Here is a 13,425-nt window from a genome sequence, read left to right on the forward strand (position 1 = left end):
GATAGACTGGGATTTTTCGAGAAAATTGTGATAAATAATAATTCAGAAGTTGAGAAAAAAAATCAATACAGCAGGCAGTGAACAAACATGAAAACAAAACTTTAAGCATCATTACAGACTTGTTTGGAATCTCTGGTCTTGGAGCAACAAAAGAAATTAATCATGGCTTCTTCTACTCTTCTTCTTCTGTTTATCTTCCTCACGATATCTCTCACGTCTCTCCTCTCTCCTCCGTTTCTTATTTATTTCCTCATTCTTAGCTTTCTCTGCTTCATACACTTCCCTCTTCTTCTGCGCCGTTGCTTTTTTCTTCTTCATCTGCACAATTATTTTTCTCATCAAGTCAGACAAAGATCAATCTTTTTTTTTTTTTAAATGCATGATACTGATAGCTAGTTTCTTCTAAACATTACCTTGTGCTGTTCAAGTAGCTTAAATTGCTGGATGGCTTTATGAGCTTTTCTTTCTTCCGGTTCCATTACAACAGCTCTTCTCGCATCTAGCGACTGTCTTTTCCGCCTCGGTATATCCTTCGGTTTCGATTTAAACGGTAGATCTCTTTGTAGACTCTTTGATATCTTTAACGGATTGAATTTCTTTGGCTTTCTTTCGATTTTCTGCGAAAACGAGATATTAGTGAGATCGGCGCTCCTCCCACCTACACAATAATACTTTTAATTTTAATGGGGGCATTTTTTTTTACCTTGTAGAGTGAATCCTTATTCACCGGAATAGGAATATTCAGCTCTCTACGGAGTTCTCCAAAAGTTTTCATCCCTTTCCACGTCTTATCGCGGGATTGCAAGGCTGTCGTTAGAGGATTGTAAAATTGTGGAACTTCCACTGTTGTCCAAGCCCTTAAGAAGACCATGTCGCTCATACGGATTTGATCTTCAAAGGTACACCTCGCAATCCCTTCTTCAGCATTGTTATCGAGCATATTTTTTCCAGCCTGAGAAAAAAGGAGGTTGTTAGAAAACCAGAGAGCCAACAAATGAGGAGAAACTAGGAATCATAAGGAGATCAAAAGCCTACCTTTTTAACTTGTCCTCTAATGCCACTAACTGTTCGGACAGATGAACCTTCAAATCGAGCTATTTCTAGGTCAGAAGTGAACATGTCTTTGATAAATGCAGTCTTTTTCTTGATCTTGCAGGGAGTCCCAACAAGCTTGATTTTCTTTATAATACGGGCCTTGTGATTATACTCAATAACTACAGAAGTCGCTGTTATCCTAAACCCTGCCTGAAGCACACACCAGAAGAGCTACTTTAGCAGGAGAAGAGTACAACAGAACTAAACAGAGCAAACAACCAATAAATTCCCCGTTCATCATATGTAGGCCATTTGGGGTTTCTTACTATATAACAAATAAATTTGACCACTAATGGATGATGAACAGTTACATGATATCTCAACACTAAACAATTGAGCAGAATGGATATATGGAAGCATATTATATACGAAGGAACTCTCATTTTTAAGTTGTGATAGCGGTTATAGGAGGAAGAAAGCATCTTATACTTTTTTCTCACATGCAAGTTTCAAAACACTTAATATGCATACGTGTTCACCATTGGTCAGTCACACTACCCTTTTGAGAAGATGCACTAAGATTTACCAAAGCTAGATACTCGACCACAAAAGTTGAAACAAACTCAAGGGTAAACTGGGATCAAACTCAAACAGCATAGTGCGTTCAAATACCTGATTATTTGACAGATTCTGGAAAGCGACAATACCGGTGTCGGGTGGAGCAAGAGGACCCCAGAACGTAGCAAGGCAGTGCATGTGTTCTGGAGTATACTTGAGCATTCGATGTCTGCCATTGGGATCTTCAATGGCATATATAGGAATAGTCTGATAGCGTCTCCATCCGATCGACACAATGATAGGATCTCTAGTCTTTAGTACTTTCTTGTGCCACCTATGTCTCTTAAACCGGGTCTATGTACAAGGATACACATAATACAATAAGCATCGTTCCAATAAAAAAATCATGTTCAACTACCTTTATATAAGAAAAATATCATCCTACAGCTCATTTTGGGTCAGAAGAAAATTTGTAGCCTTACCTGCATATATCCAGCATTGTCCTCGCCGTAACCAATACCTCCAACCAGAATTGGATGACAAGGATCAAAGAATTCAACCATCTCATAAGGAACATTGTGAATCTCCAGCCTCAAGTATGTTCCAGTCCGGAATCCTTCTAACTTAATTCGAGTTTCCTCGTCAAGATCATCGAGTTCTTCCTTATTCCTCTGTTTTATAATTTCAAGCTCTTCCTTCATCTGCAAAGCAAATAAACTGAGTTTAAAACAGTCGATAAGATACCTTAGCTGCCTGCAGCAAAATTTACTTACTTTATCAAAGTATCCTGGTTCCTTGGCTTGACTAAGTGGATTGTTCCCATCACCTTTATCATTGTCATCCTCCTCAAACTCGGATTTCGTGCTTGTACAAAAAAAGTTAAGGTTGAACCAAAAGTAACTTGTCAAAGTGCAAACTGAAACAGTAGCATAAAACCTAATATGACATATAAGACATGCAGAGAAAGAATAACAAAACAACAGCAACCATCAAACTCCCTGACCAAGAATGATATATGAACTTAGTGACCCATTTGCTTAACTAAGCTAGAATTTTTCAACATATTTTCAAGTAAGTTGTTTCAGAGAATAATAAACACAGACAGCAGTAGATAACTTGTTGGCCTAACACAGATGAAAGACGGCAAATGATAAGTTAAATGATGCCATTCGGGTAAAAAGGATATTCGGCATCAAACTTTGCTCGGCGAGCCAGCTTTTTTAGCCTACGCTCAACGACTTCAGCATCTTCATCTTCATTTTCAGATGCATCTGATTCCATGTCCTCATGGCTTTTATGCTCGTCTCCCGTCTCAAGATCCTCAAAATCACCATAAAGTTCATCATCTTCTCCCTCAATGGCAGTACCTGAATTTTTGTCTCTCAGAGCAGCTTTTGACCAATCACCCGTGGTAAATCGATCACGAATGCTCTCACAGACGTCTTTCTCTTTCCAATTCTTTAGGTAACCATAATTCAGAAATTTAGAACAATCCTCTGAGTTGACATATCCCACATCCGATCCACCACCTAAATTCTGGATTTATATGGATAAAAAAATGATTAAGACATTCCCAAGAACAAGAAAAGATGACCAAATATTGTATGGACTTGAGATGACAAACCTTGCTTTGTTCTCCTTTTGGCTTAAAGAATTCTTCATCATCACTTTCTTCATCATCACTAATGTCATGGTTCTCATTTATCAAGGGAGTAGCTAATGATCCCGATGCTCCATACACAATGTCCATCAAGTTGGGGTTCTTCTTTCTGGCATTCTCCTTCAAGGGTGCTTTCCACTGTGATATGTTACCAAAGTCCTTATCTGACAGACCATGTATGGTCAATGTTTAGGAACAAACGAAATCTTAAATGACAAAAGACAATGTACTTTCTCAAGAAAATCTAATGCCCAGGACATCATCAATACGCAAGTAAATTTAATCGTAGAAATAACATACCATCTATCTGATAATCCCCTGGTGAATCAGAAGCAGAGTCATCTCCACCATCTTCAACTTCATTTTCGTCCAATTCAATATCATCTGCTTCATCAGAGTTATATTCATCTAAGTCCGATTCAGCATCGTCTGCTTCCTCAAAATCATCTTCATCTGAGTCCTGCGTCACATACAGCCAGACATGGGGACAACCATTTAATTTTGAAAATATAATCAGTCGACATCAAGTAGATACTGCTTCCCAAAATATTTTTCACTACAGGGATCCCACTAGAATTGCGATTGACCTAACCTACTTCAATGTTTCACCATTTCTTTCCATATTGTTACACAAACTAATTAAAATGAGAAAATTCACAGACTAACTCTTATTTTCATAGTCACCAGTATCATCCAACTGAAGATATGACTGCAACAGTAAATAGAAGCATCACAAAAAACAGATCAAGCAAGTAGATGACCTTTGCATCGCTCCCACCAATGTCATCCTTGAAGACAGCTTTCCTCCTCAACCTTCCACCATGAAACTCAGTTACCTGCTTTATTTCGTTGTCACTACCCTCTACATCCTTTTCATCATCCTCATCATCTTGAGACTCCTCGTTGTCAGAACCTTCCGGTGAAGATTGATACGCATCTTCAGCCATAACTTTTGTTTCTGAGCTGGCACTGGTCTTTTTGCCAAAAAAGTTAATGAATGTCTTTTCCAGTTTCTCATCAACAGAATACTTTGTGTTCTGCAACGACTTTACCAAATCTTCACCAACATCTCTGCCCTTTCCTGCCAAGATAAAAATGTCACTATCAGAGATGCTAGAGCACAAAATGTGAGCAATATGGCTTTCTATTAATGATGTAAACCAGATTCTAAATATGTAGAAATTCTATGAACATGAAATGAGCAAGACACATAAAAGAGACTACTGCAGATACATATACAATAGAACAATTTTATGACAATCAAACTTGGAAAACCCCATAAATAACCTTTATTAGTAGGTTCTCCATTTCCATCTTCAGTTTTAGAGTACTGAACTTGGTGATCATTTATGTTGATGTAAACAGCATCTTTGTCATACAGAAGATCTCCAATCCCGGACATAGGAGCATAAAAAAGCTTATCCCTGTCCCTCAGCCCCTTTCGCTTGCCAGCTGAAGGTAAAGGACAAGGATCAATTAAGGCAGTCACCCCAGCTAAACTGTAGTCACCAACTCCAGCAATATGAACCTGGAAATCATAAGAAATTTTATCAGATGCCTGTTCAACATGATAAGAAAGGTAAACTGTAACAGCTAAAATACCATTTTGTACACAAAATCACTCAATTAGATAAAGAAGCAAAAACAAATTCATTACAAAGCACAGTATACAAATTTATGCTCTTCTTACAACTTCATTCGATATGGGAAAGCTATGTGTCAATAAAACGGGTTACTTTGATGCAATAACTAATTCGAAATGCTGTAATATGTGAATCGCTAGGAACCAGCAAGGAAGACCGTACAGATAACATCAAATCAGCTCATCTCTAGGCTCAATTTATAAAATGGTCTTTTCCTAAAATTCAAGAGTATTTTGCGCCACATACTGTTAAGCAAATAAATGGCTCAAGGAGTCAGGCCATAGAAAATTCAAAATGCCAAGATGAACCAGTATCTAAAGACAATGATGACAAAACATCTGATAACATACCTTCATCCCTTTTTTCAAGTTACAACCACGTAGGTAACCATACAATGTGATATTTCTATCGCATTTTTTATCCATCTGAACTTTCTCGGGAGGGGTAACATCTTCCATGCGATCAGCCAACACATAAGGATGTGATGTTCGCCACCTTATTGGCTGAGGCTTGACAACAGATACAAAGCGGCGGAGGTTGTGAACTTCACGCGGTGTATACCTACAAATAAAAGATAAACTAAAGGTGAACCTCAAACGCTCCTTGCACATGTCATCCATGTTGGTGAAGTATCATTGAAAATACTTACTTCCCATGAATGAGACCAGATAAATAGAACAATTTAGCTCCTTTACATATTTCGGTCCAAAACCGATCCTTGAGAGACTTTTTTGTTCTCCTCAGCTTGCTTGCATCCTTGAAGTTATCAAGGTGTGTGAGGACACCAATAACTCTAGGAAATCCATGCATTTGCATAATATTGAGGAATTCAAAGGTTTCCTGAGGGTCAAACAGATTAAAAGACAAATTACTTAACATACCTTGGTTGATATCATTAACAAATGTAGATTACGAAAATAGGTCCAACAGTGATCTCGTATATAAAAGAAATCTTCACAAAACAACAAGCAAAAGACATGATGCAAAAGAAAATTATTAAACCATAACTCAAGAAAAATGGTTTCTCACCATCTCAAAACCATAACTCCCGTCTACCACAAGCAAGGCTAGATCAGCAACCTTTGCACAATCCACCATTCCATTGATATCATTTGGGCACTCCACAAACTGATACCGCTTATGCTTACCTGAATCCATGACAGACTAACATGAGAACATGAATAGATTCCAAGGCTAAAAAATCACGACAGTTGCATACAAAAAAAAAAAAAAAGAAAAAGAAAAAATGCAGGACAGAACCTTCTACAATGGTAATAGGTCCAAGAACCTCCGGTACATTCTGCTTGGTGAATTCCTTCACAAGAGACTTAATCACGAGAGACTTTCCAACCTACATGACCAAAACAGTGGAAAGAAACGATGGATTCAGGTAAGAAGCAAATCCGAAGAGTGAAAACGCCACAACAACAACAATATTAAAACACAGTACTCCTGGGGGGCCTTGAACAACGACGACGAAAGGAGGAGGTTCGTTATAAGTACGATCAATTGTCGGGACATGAAGTCGTCTTTGCTCCTTCTCCATAGCGTGAGATTGCGCTTTCTTCGCCTTGACAGCCGATTTAAAAGCAAACGCCTGCACAACCCAAGTACAATCGATTTTTCCAATCAGCGAAAACAAAGACAAAGAAACGAAGAGGGGACAAGTAGTAGTAGTAGTAGTAGTAGTAACTAACTCACCTTAGGGTTCTTCTGCTTGGTAATGGGGATACCACGCTTCATCTTATCGATTGCAGCTTTCTTCTTCATGGTTGGACCTGCTTGGCGAGTCCTATGTGACCTGTGAGACGGCATCAATTCGTCGGCGGCCATGGCGTGAGCTCAGAAACGATGAAGAAGAAAGGTTTTTTCTTTTTGGTGGCCGTCGAGAAGTATACGAATCAGGAGGTAAAGAGAGAGAGATGAAAAACCCTTACTGTATAAACCCTCCAATTTCAATTATAAGACGGTTTAAACAAACAAACCGTACCCGGTTCGATTTTAATTTGACATTCTAATTTCACTCCGGTTTAATTTACCACATAACAGAAGCCCTCCTCCTCCTCAAATGGTGAAGAAGAACACCCAAAAGAGAGTATCTCTCGTTTGAAGAAGAAGAAGTGTGAGAGAGAGAGAGAGAGAGAGAGAGAACGACGAAGCAATTCAAGAATCAAAGTCTCTCCTTCTTTCTTTCTTCTCTCTATCTTTCCGAATGTATCAACACGCTTTTGCCCTAAAATTTCACTCATTTTCTCCTCACTATGCGTTATCCCTCTCCAATTTATCCACCCAAAGCCCTAATCCTCTCCTCCGTAATTTCCCGCCATTCGCTAGAGTCCCGCATCTGAGCAGCTCCGTTTGCCTCCGCTGTCGGAGCAGTGCCGCTGCTTTATCTCCGGTTAGATACGCCGATGGCTCCTCCTCCTCCATCGGGGAAAATGGAGGTATCGTGGTGGCTGAGAAACCTATCGATGTCGCAACTCTTGGTAATCTCTGCGTCGACATTGTTCTCAGTGTTCACGAATTGCCCCCTCCTTCTCGCGGAGAGCGCAAGGCCCTCATGGACGAACTCTCTCTTTCTCCCCCAGATAAGGTTTGTATACTAATTGCTGTTCTTTTCACATCTCTAAGAGATTAACTGCTTCGTACTGTATCAGCTCAATTCTTTTATTCCCTTTGTTTAGTTGAAAGTATTGTTTTTCTTGATGTTAATAGTCAAGTGTTTTTGTTCCGTGTTTTGCTTATAGAAATACTGGGAAGCAGGTGGCAACTGTAACATGGCTATAGCGGCTGCTAGATTGGGGCTTCAGTGTGTTGCGATTGGTCACGTTGGGGATGAGATCTATGGTGAGTTTCTTCTTGATGTGCTTCATGAAGAAGGAATATGTACGGTTGCATTGGATGGAGGAACAAACGCCAAAGATAGCACCTCATATCGTGATACTCTTATTTGTTGGGTTCTTGTGGATCCTTTGCAGCGACATGGGTTTTGCAGGTAATGCTTTTTTGCCATGCCGAGAGTTTCTATGGAAACTAAGTATAATTGAAAATGGCTAACAAGGAAACTTGAATAGATCTATGGTAGCGGTGCGGTGGTGGTTTATGTGGGATAACTGTTTTAATGAATGCATCATCTCATTGATGTACTTTTTGATGGGGATGGTGATGGGTATCTTGAAATAGATAGTTTTGTTTATTAGTGTTTTTTGGGAAACGAAAAAGTCATATTATTCCTGCTGATAGTTCCTTACAGAAAGCCATATATTTCCTGCTGATAGTTTTTCTTAATGCTATCTATCTATATGTTCAGGAAGATAACTTTCTTGTTCATACATCTTGTGTCTCTTAGTGAGACAAAATCTAGTGGGTGATATTGTCATACTTGCTTCCAATGCTGTTTCTTAGTTCTTTGATTTCTTTGACTGGAGGAACTTATGTCCCTTTTTGTTCCTAATCCTGATGTCTATTTGTGAAACAACTTCTCGTTGGTAATGTTGTTGTATTTACTTTCAGTACTCCTTATTTGTTGTAAGTTTCTTGAATTCTAGTACCAGAGGAACTTATTCACTCGAGTTGTTTCTCTTTTTAGTCGAGCCGATTTCAAGGAGGAACCTGCTTTCAGTTGGATCACTGACCTATCTGATGAAGTAAAGATGGCAATCAGGCAGTCAAAGGTTCTTTTCTGCAATGGTTATGACTTTGACGACTTCAGCCCTAGTTTTATAATGTCAACGATAGATTATGCTTCCAAAGTTGGGACAGCTATCTTCTTTGATCCTGGGCCAAGGGGAAAGAGTCTTTCCAAGGGAACTCCTGATGAGCGTAAAGCACTTGCTCACTTCTTAAGAATGAGCGATGTTCTTCTTTTAACATCCGAGGAGGTACATTGCACGTCTCTTGATAATGGTGAAAATTGTTCTACTTGGTGAAATTATTGCTGAACTGTTTAATGAATTGCTTAGGCGGAGGGTCTAACTGGCATCAGGAACCCTGTAAAAGCAGGACAAGAAATTCTGAGGAATGGAAAAGGAACGAAATGGGTGATTGTAAAGATGGGCGCGAAGGGTTCAATTCTAGTGACGAAGTCTAGTGTCTCAGTGGCTCCTGCGTTTAAGGTACCTGCTTGTATACATCATCTAATCGTTCATTTTTGCATTCACATCTAGGTGCTGAAATATTAAAAAATTTATGTATGTAGCATAGAGTAAGTTTGTGTGATGATCTAATTAGTCTTTCCCAAAACATCATCAGGTGGAAGTGATTGACACTGTTGGATGTGGAGACAGTTTTGTGGCTGCAATTGCCTTAGGTTATATACGCAACATGCCGCTTGTTAATACGTTAACGATTGCGAATGCGGTTGGAGCAGCAACTGCAATGGGGTGTGGAGCAGGTAGAAATGTTGCAAAAAGGCAGCAAGTGATGGATCTCATGAAGGCCTCGAAACTGAATGATGAAGAGAAGTTTTTCGAACAACTCCTTGCTGAAAATCCGGAATCTCCTAGAATCAATCTTCTTTCGAAAAAGATAATAAAAGATGGGAGCAGCAAGCAGGAGATAGAAACAATCTCGATGGAAAAAGTGGTTTCTGAATTGCTACCAGAGCTAGAACTTGAGAGGTGTTGTGTAAAGGCTTCATCTTGATTGATGATGCTTTTGAAACGAAAAAAACCGTGTGATGATTTGGAGATACTTGATCGCTCTGTCACAGGAATTGAACAGAGAATTGTAGTCGAGAAGAAAAGAAAAAAAAAAATGGGCTTAGGATGGGAGATTTTGGTCTGAGCTGACTCTTATTATATGGAGTGAAGTGGAGGAAGAGATCTCGGGTAAATGAAATGATTGGTTGGGAATATTTTTTTGGGTTTGGGAGATATATGAAAGAGAAGCTGATCTTACAGCAGTAGGGATAATAGAGAATTTATAAAAGAGAAGTTTTGTACTTTTTTTTGTGTTTGTTTGTTTGTCTTCGTATTGTTTAAAATTCGTTAAATGCGATTTGATGGAGTTGTGTTTGAGTTTGACGGTCGCATGTAAGCAGAACATATCAAAAGCCCCAAAAACCCTATGTTTCCATCTCCAAAAATTTATTGGCGTAGTAATTTGATGATCAATAACTTAATTTCATTAACACAAATGAGAATCTTTGACTATATGAATCAGTAAAATTACATAGTACATATAATTAGGGATTGGGCCAATATGTGGCCTCGGGAAAAAGTAAATATTAAAGCGGCTTACAAATAATTAGGGATTGGGCCCATATGTGGCCTCGAGAAAAGTAAATCTAAAGGGGCGGTTGTACCAATGAACGATGATGCTATTTCCAACTTAGTTAAGGAGACGGAACATAAATACCTAAAATACCCTTAAAACACTTCCTCCGCTCCCCTAAAACCAGTTTACAGAGGTTTTACCTTTTTAACCTGAAAATCTCGGTCGCCTTTTCTTTTATGCTCTTCTCTCTCTCTCTCTCTCTCTCTCTCTGCTTCTCCAGAATATTTTGGGTTGCCCCTCCCGTATAGGCAGGCTTAAACAGTTAAACCCTACAACACATACACAGAGGAGAGACAGTGTCTCGATTCTTACCCGCCAAATTCCTTCTCTTTGAATGTATCATGTATGATTCCTTTCAATTCTCCACTCTTTTCTTCAATTGAGTATCTCATGATTTCAGAATCTCCTCAAATTTTCCTACTGTGAGTGATTAAAAAAAAAAATCCTCCCTTTTTTTTTTTTGCTTCGTCTCTCTGTTTCTTATTATATTATTCGAAAGCATTGGGTTTTGGGCTTGTTTATGTTCTATTGTATGTGCTTTGCATGATCAATTTTGTTAATTTTCTTGACTTGGGAATATCCTCAGCAGTTACGTCTGTGAAAATGGGTTCTATGATCCTCTAGCTGTTCAAAATATGTGACAATGGGTTCTATGATCCCTCTAGCGGTTCAAAATATGAAAGTTACCATATGCTTAGGTTATTCTGTACTAGTTCGTAGTATTTTAGCTATTTTGGCTGGATTATGATGTTGTTGGTCTCTCTCTCGATTCATATATGATGACAGGTAACGGAGACAGCAACTGACTCAGAATCTTCTGTTGTTATTGAAATGGAAGACGACGATCTGGTGAAGTCTGAGATTCGACACAACTACGAACTATACTCTTGTCATGACTACAATTCCGCTTTCGAACAGCTTCTCGATATTAACCTCCAGATTGGTGTTTCTTGTGAGGACAACCAGGTCTGGGACAGTTTTCAGGAACACAAAGACTCTAGGATGATTCCTAACAATGATGATAAAACCAAAGAAGGGGCTGGTTTGGATGGAAACCAAAATGATGGCTATCTCTCTTTTCCTGATAACGATGACTCTGGAACTTCTGAGATTGATAAATCTAATGTTATTGGAACCAACCATAAGCAAGAATCTCAAGATAACTTAGATTTTGGGATGGAGTTTTCTCGGGGACCACAAAAGGCTTCTCCTCCTGCCCCTCAACGCTGGTCTATGATCGATGCTGGTGGCACTACTACTGAGCACGAAATGGTCGTTGGTATGGAATTTTCAGATGCCAATGCTTGTAGGAGAGCAATAAAGAATGCAGCAATTGCTCTACGCTTTGAGTTGCAAACGGTTAAATCTGACAAGACCCGCTTCACCGCCAAGTGCATAGGCGAGGGTTGCCCTTGGAGGATTCACTGCGCCAAACTTCCTGGTGCGCCTACTTTTACTGTAAGGACTATTCATGGGAGTCACACTTGTGGTGGGGTTTCACATCTTGGTCATCAGCAAGCTTCTGTCCAGTGGGTTGCTGATGTTGTGGCGGAGAAGCTGAAACAAAATCCACATTTCAAACCAAAGGAGATACTTGAGGAAATTTATCGAGTTCATGGGATTTCACTGTCTTACAAGCAGGCCTGGAGAGGGAAAGAGCGTATAATGGCTACTCTTCGTGGTTCATTTGAAGAAGAGTATCGCCTTCTTCCTCAATACTGTGATGAAATCAGAAGAACGAATCCTGGAAGCATCGCTGTGGTTCATGCAAATCCAATCGATGGGACCTTTCAGCACTTGTTTATTTCTTTCCAAGCATCAATCACTGGTTTTCTAAGTTCTTGCCGGCCTCTTATTGCACTGGACAAGACTTCTTTACAGAGCAAATATCCAGGGACATTGCTGCTTGCTGCTGGTTTTGATGGAGATGGAGCTGTGTTTCCTTTGGCATTCGCTATTGTTAATGAAGAAAGTGACAGTAACTGGCATCGGTTTCTCTCTGAGCTTCGTAAGATTCTTGAAGTTAACTCTGTGAATATGCCAAAGCTTACCATATTGTCCAGTATGGAGAGGTTTATTACTGATGGGGTAGAGGCTAATTTCCCAACAGCTTCTCATGGCATTTGTGTCCATCATCTCGCAGAACGGTTCCAAAAGGAGTTTCAAAGCTCTATTCTTGTGAACCTTCTTTGGGAGGCTGCACATTCTCTCACCGTCCTTGAGTTCAAATCAAAAATGAACAAGATCGAACAGATATCCCCGGAAGCTTCCTTATGGATCCAAAACTTCTCTCCTGCTCTATGGGCATCATCATACTCTGACGGAACAAGGTTTGGACAGTTAACTGCAAATGTTATTACCGAGTCACTCAGCCATTGGATTCAAGATACCTCTGGTCTTCCTATAATACAAATGATGGAGTGTATCCACCGCCATTTGATGAATATGTTCAAAGAACGCCGTGAAACGAGCGCACACTGGTCTGATGTACTTGTTCCTTCTGCTGAAAGACAAATGGTTGCTGCTGTAGAAAAATCTCGTGTTCACCGCGTTTACAGAGCAAACGAAGCGGAATTTGAAGTCATGACTCATGAAGGAAGTGTTGTTGTAAATATCGAAAACCGTTCTTGTTTGTGCCGCCGGTGGGAGATTTATGGTTTTCCGTGTAGCCATGCCATTGGAGCTCTATTGTCTTGCAAAGAGAACGTTTATAGTTACACTGAGAGTTGTTTCACGGTGGAGAGTTACAGAAGAAGTTATGCAGAAACTGTAGAGCCAGTTTCAGACGAAATCCAGTGGAAAGGAAATGATTCAGAGAGAGACAGTGAAGATATAATAAGAACACCAAAGGTTATGAAAGGTGCTCCGAGGAAGAGGAGAATTAGGCCAGAGGATCGTGGCCGTGTGAAGCGTGCGGTTCGTTGCGGTCGGTGTAATCAGCCGGGCCATTTCAGGACAACGTGCACTGCTCCTATGTAATGTAACAGTAGTTACTATTTAAGGATTTTTATTTAGGTTTTAGGAAATTTTTTGGTAGAGGATTTGCTCTCAACATATTATAAATTAGATTTTATGGCTTTAGGTTAATGTAGCATGCTTTTACATCTTTTGCCACATGAACATGATGATCCTATTTCTGGATGCAATATGATGGATAATATTATTAACATGATGCCCCCCTATCATTGAGCAAATCTAACTTAATATTCTAATTGCATCATTAATTTAACAACACTGCACAATGACAACTTT

At 39.5% G+C, this 13,425-nt stretch overlaps 3 protein-coding genes across 5 annotated transcripts; 2 read left to right on the forward strand and 1 right to left on the reverse strand.

Moving 5' to 3' along the window:
- Nucleotides 1–12: 12 nt before the first annotated feature.
- Nucleotides 13–6,976, reverse strand: LOC104739233 (uncharacterized). Of its 2 annotated transcripts, none has more exons than XM_010459517.3 (18): nucleotides 6,598–6,976; nucleotides 6,347–6,493; nucleotides 6,157–6,247; nucleotides 5,926–6,044; nucleotides 5,546–5,736; nucleotides 5,247–5,457; nucleotides 4,541–4,781; nucleotides 4,015–4,334; nucleotides 3,554–3,713; nucleotides 3,218–3,417; nucleotides 2,780–3,129; nucleotides 2,367–2,454; nucleotides 2,076–2,294; nucleotides 1,708–1,947; nucleotides 1,036–1,245; nucleotides 704–952; nucleotides 414–617; nucleotides 13–318 (listed from the first exon to the last, which is right to left on the reverse strand). In XM_010459517.3, the coding sequence occupies exons 1-18, from the start codon at nucleotides 6,727–6,729 to the stop codon at nucleotides 157–159; spliced, it is 3,534 nt and encodes a 1,177-aa protein (XP_010457819.2). In that variant the 5' UTR covers nucleotides 6,730–6,976; the 3' UTR covers nucleotides 13–156. The 2 variants fall into 2 exon arrangements, with proteins under 2 accessions (XP_010457819.2, XP_010457818.2); XM_010459516.3 differs by having other exon boundaries at nucleotides 2,367–2,460.
- LOC104739235 (uncharacterized) lies at nucleotides 6,944–9,914 on the forward strand. The gene is made up of 5 exons (XM_010459518.3): nucleotides 6,944–7,489; nucleotides 7,644–7,891; nucleotides 8,486–8,777; nucleotides 8,859–9,011; nucleotides 9,148–9,914. Exons 1-5 carry the CDS (start codon nucleotides 7,109–7,111, stop codon nucleotides 9,538–9,540), a joined length of 1,467 nt encoding a protein of 488 aa, XP_010457820.1. The 5' UTR covers nucleotides 6,944–7,108; the 3' UTR covers nucleotides 9,541–9,914.
- A 338-nt stretch (nucleotides 9,915–10,252) lies between these two features.
- Nucleotides 10,253–13,353, forward strand: LOC104739236 (uncharacterized). 2 transcript variants are annotated; one of them, XM_010459520.3, is made up of 2 exons: nucleotides 10,253–10,595; nucleotides 10,960–13,353. In XM_010459520.3, the coding sequence occupies exon 2, from the start codon at nucleotides 11,005–11,007 to the stop codon at nucleotides 13,150–13,152; it is 2,148 nt and encodes a 715-aa protein (XP_010457822.1). In that variant the 5' UTR covers nucleotides 10,253–10,595; nucleotides 10,960–11,004; the 3' UTR covers nucleotides 13,153–13,353. The 2 variants fall into 2 exon arrangements, with proteins under 2 accessions (XP_010457822.1, XP_010457821.1); XM_010459519.3 differs by having other exon boundaries at nucleotides 10,282–10,516.
- Nucleotides 13,354–13,425: the final 72 nt, after the last annotated feature.

The sequence above is a fragment of the Camelina sativa genome, chromosome 14 (assembly GCF_030686135.1).
Source record: "Camelina sativa cultivar CO46 ecotype springtype chromosome 14, ASM3068613v1".
Classification (NCBI taxonomy): domain Eukaryota; kingdom Viridiplantae; phylum Streptophyta; class Magnoliopsida; order Brassicales; family Brassicaceae; genus Camelina; species Camelina sativa.

What these genes read in the sequence shown, in the direction of transcription:
- LOC104739235 (XM_010459518.3), top strand. Translation starts at nt 7,109, where the DNA reads ATGTATCAACACGCTTTTGCCCTAAAATTTCACTCATTTTCTCCTCAC. An exon ending in CAGCGACATGGGTTTTGCAG is followed by an intron (nt 7,892 to 8,485) that starts GTAATGCTTTTT and finishes TTCTCTTTTTAG; the next exon opens with TCGAGCCGATTTCAAGGAGG. An exon ending in CAGTGGCTCCTGCGTTTAAG is followed by an intron (nt 9,012 to 9,147) that starts GTACCTGCTTGT and finishes AAACATCATCAG; the next exon opens with GTGGAAGTGATTGACACTGT.
- LOC104739233 (XM_010459516.3), bottom strand. Translation starts at nt 6,729, where the DNA reads ATGGCCGCCGACGAATTGATGCCGTCTCACAGGTCACATAGGACTCGC. An exon ending in TTGGTGGGAGCGATGCAAAG is followed by an intron (nt 3,714 to 4,014) that starts GTCATCTACTTG and finishes TATGTGACGCAG; the next exon opens with GACTCAGATGAAGATGATTT. An exon ending in ATAAGGATTCACTCTACAAG is followed by an intron (nt 618 to 703) that starts GTAAAAAAAAAT and finishes TCGTTTTCGCAG; the next exon opens with AAAATCGAAAGAAAGCCAAA.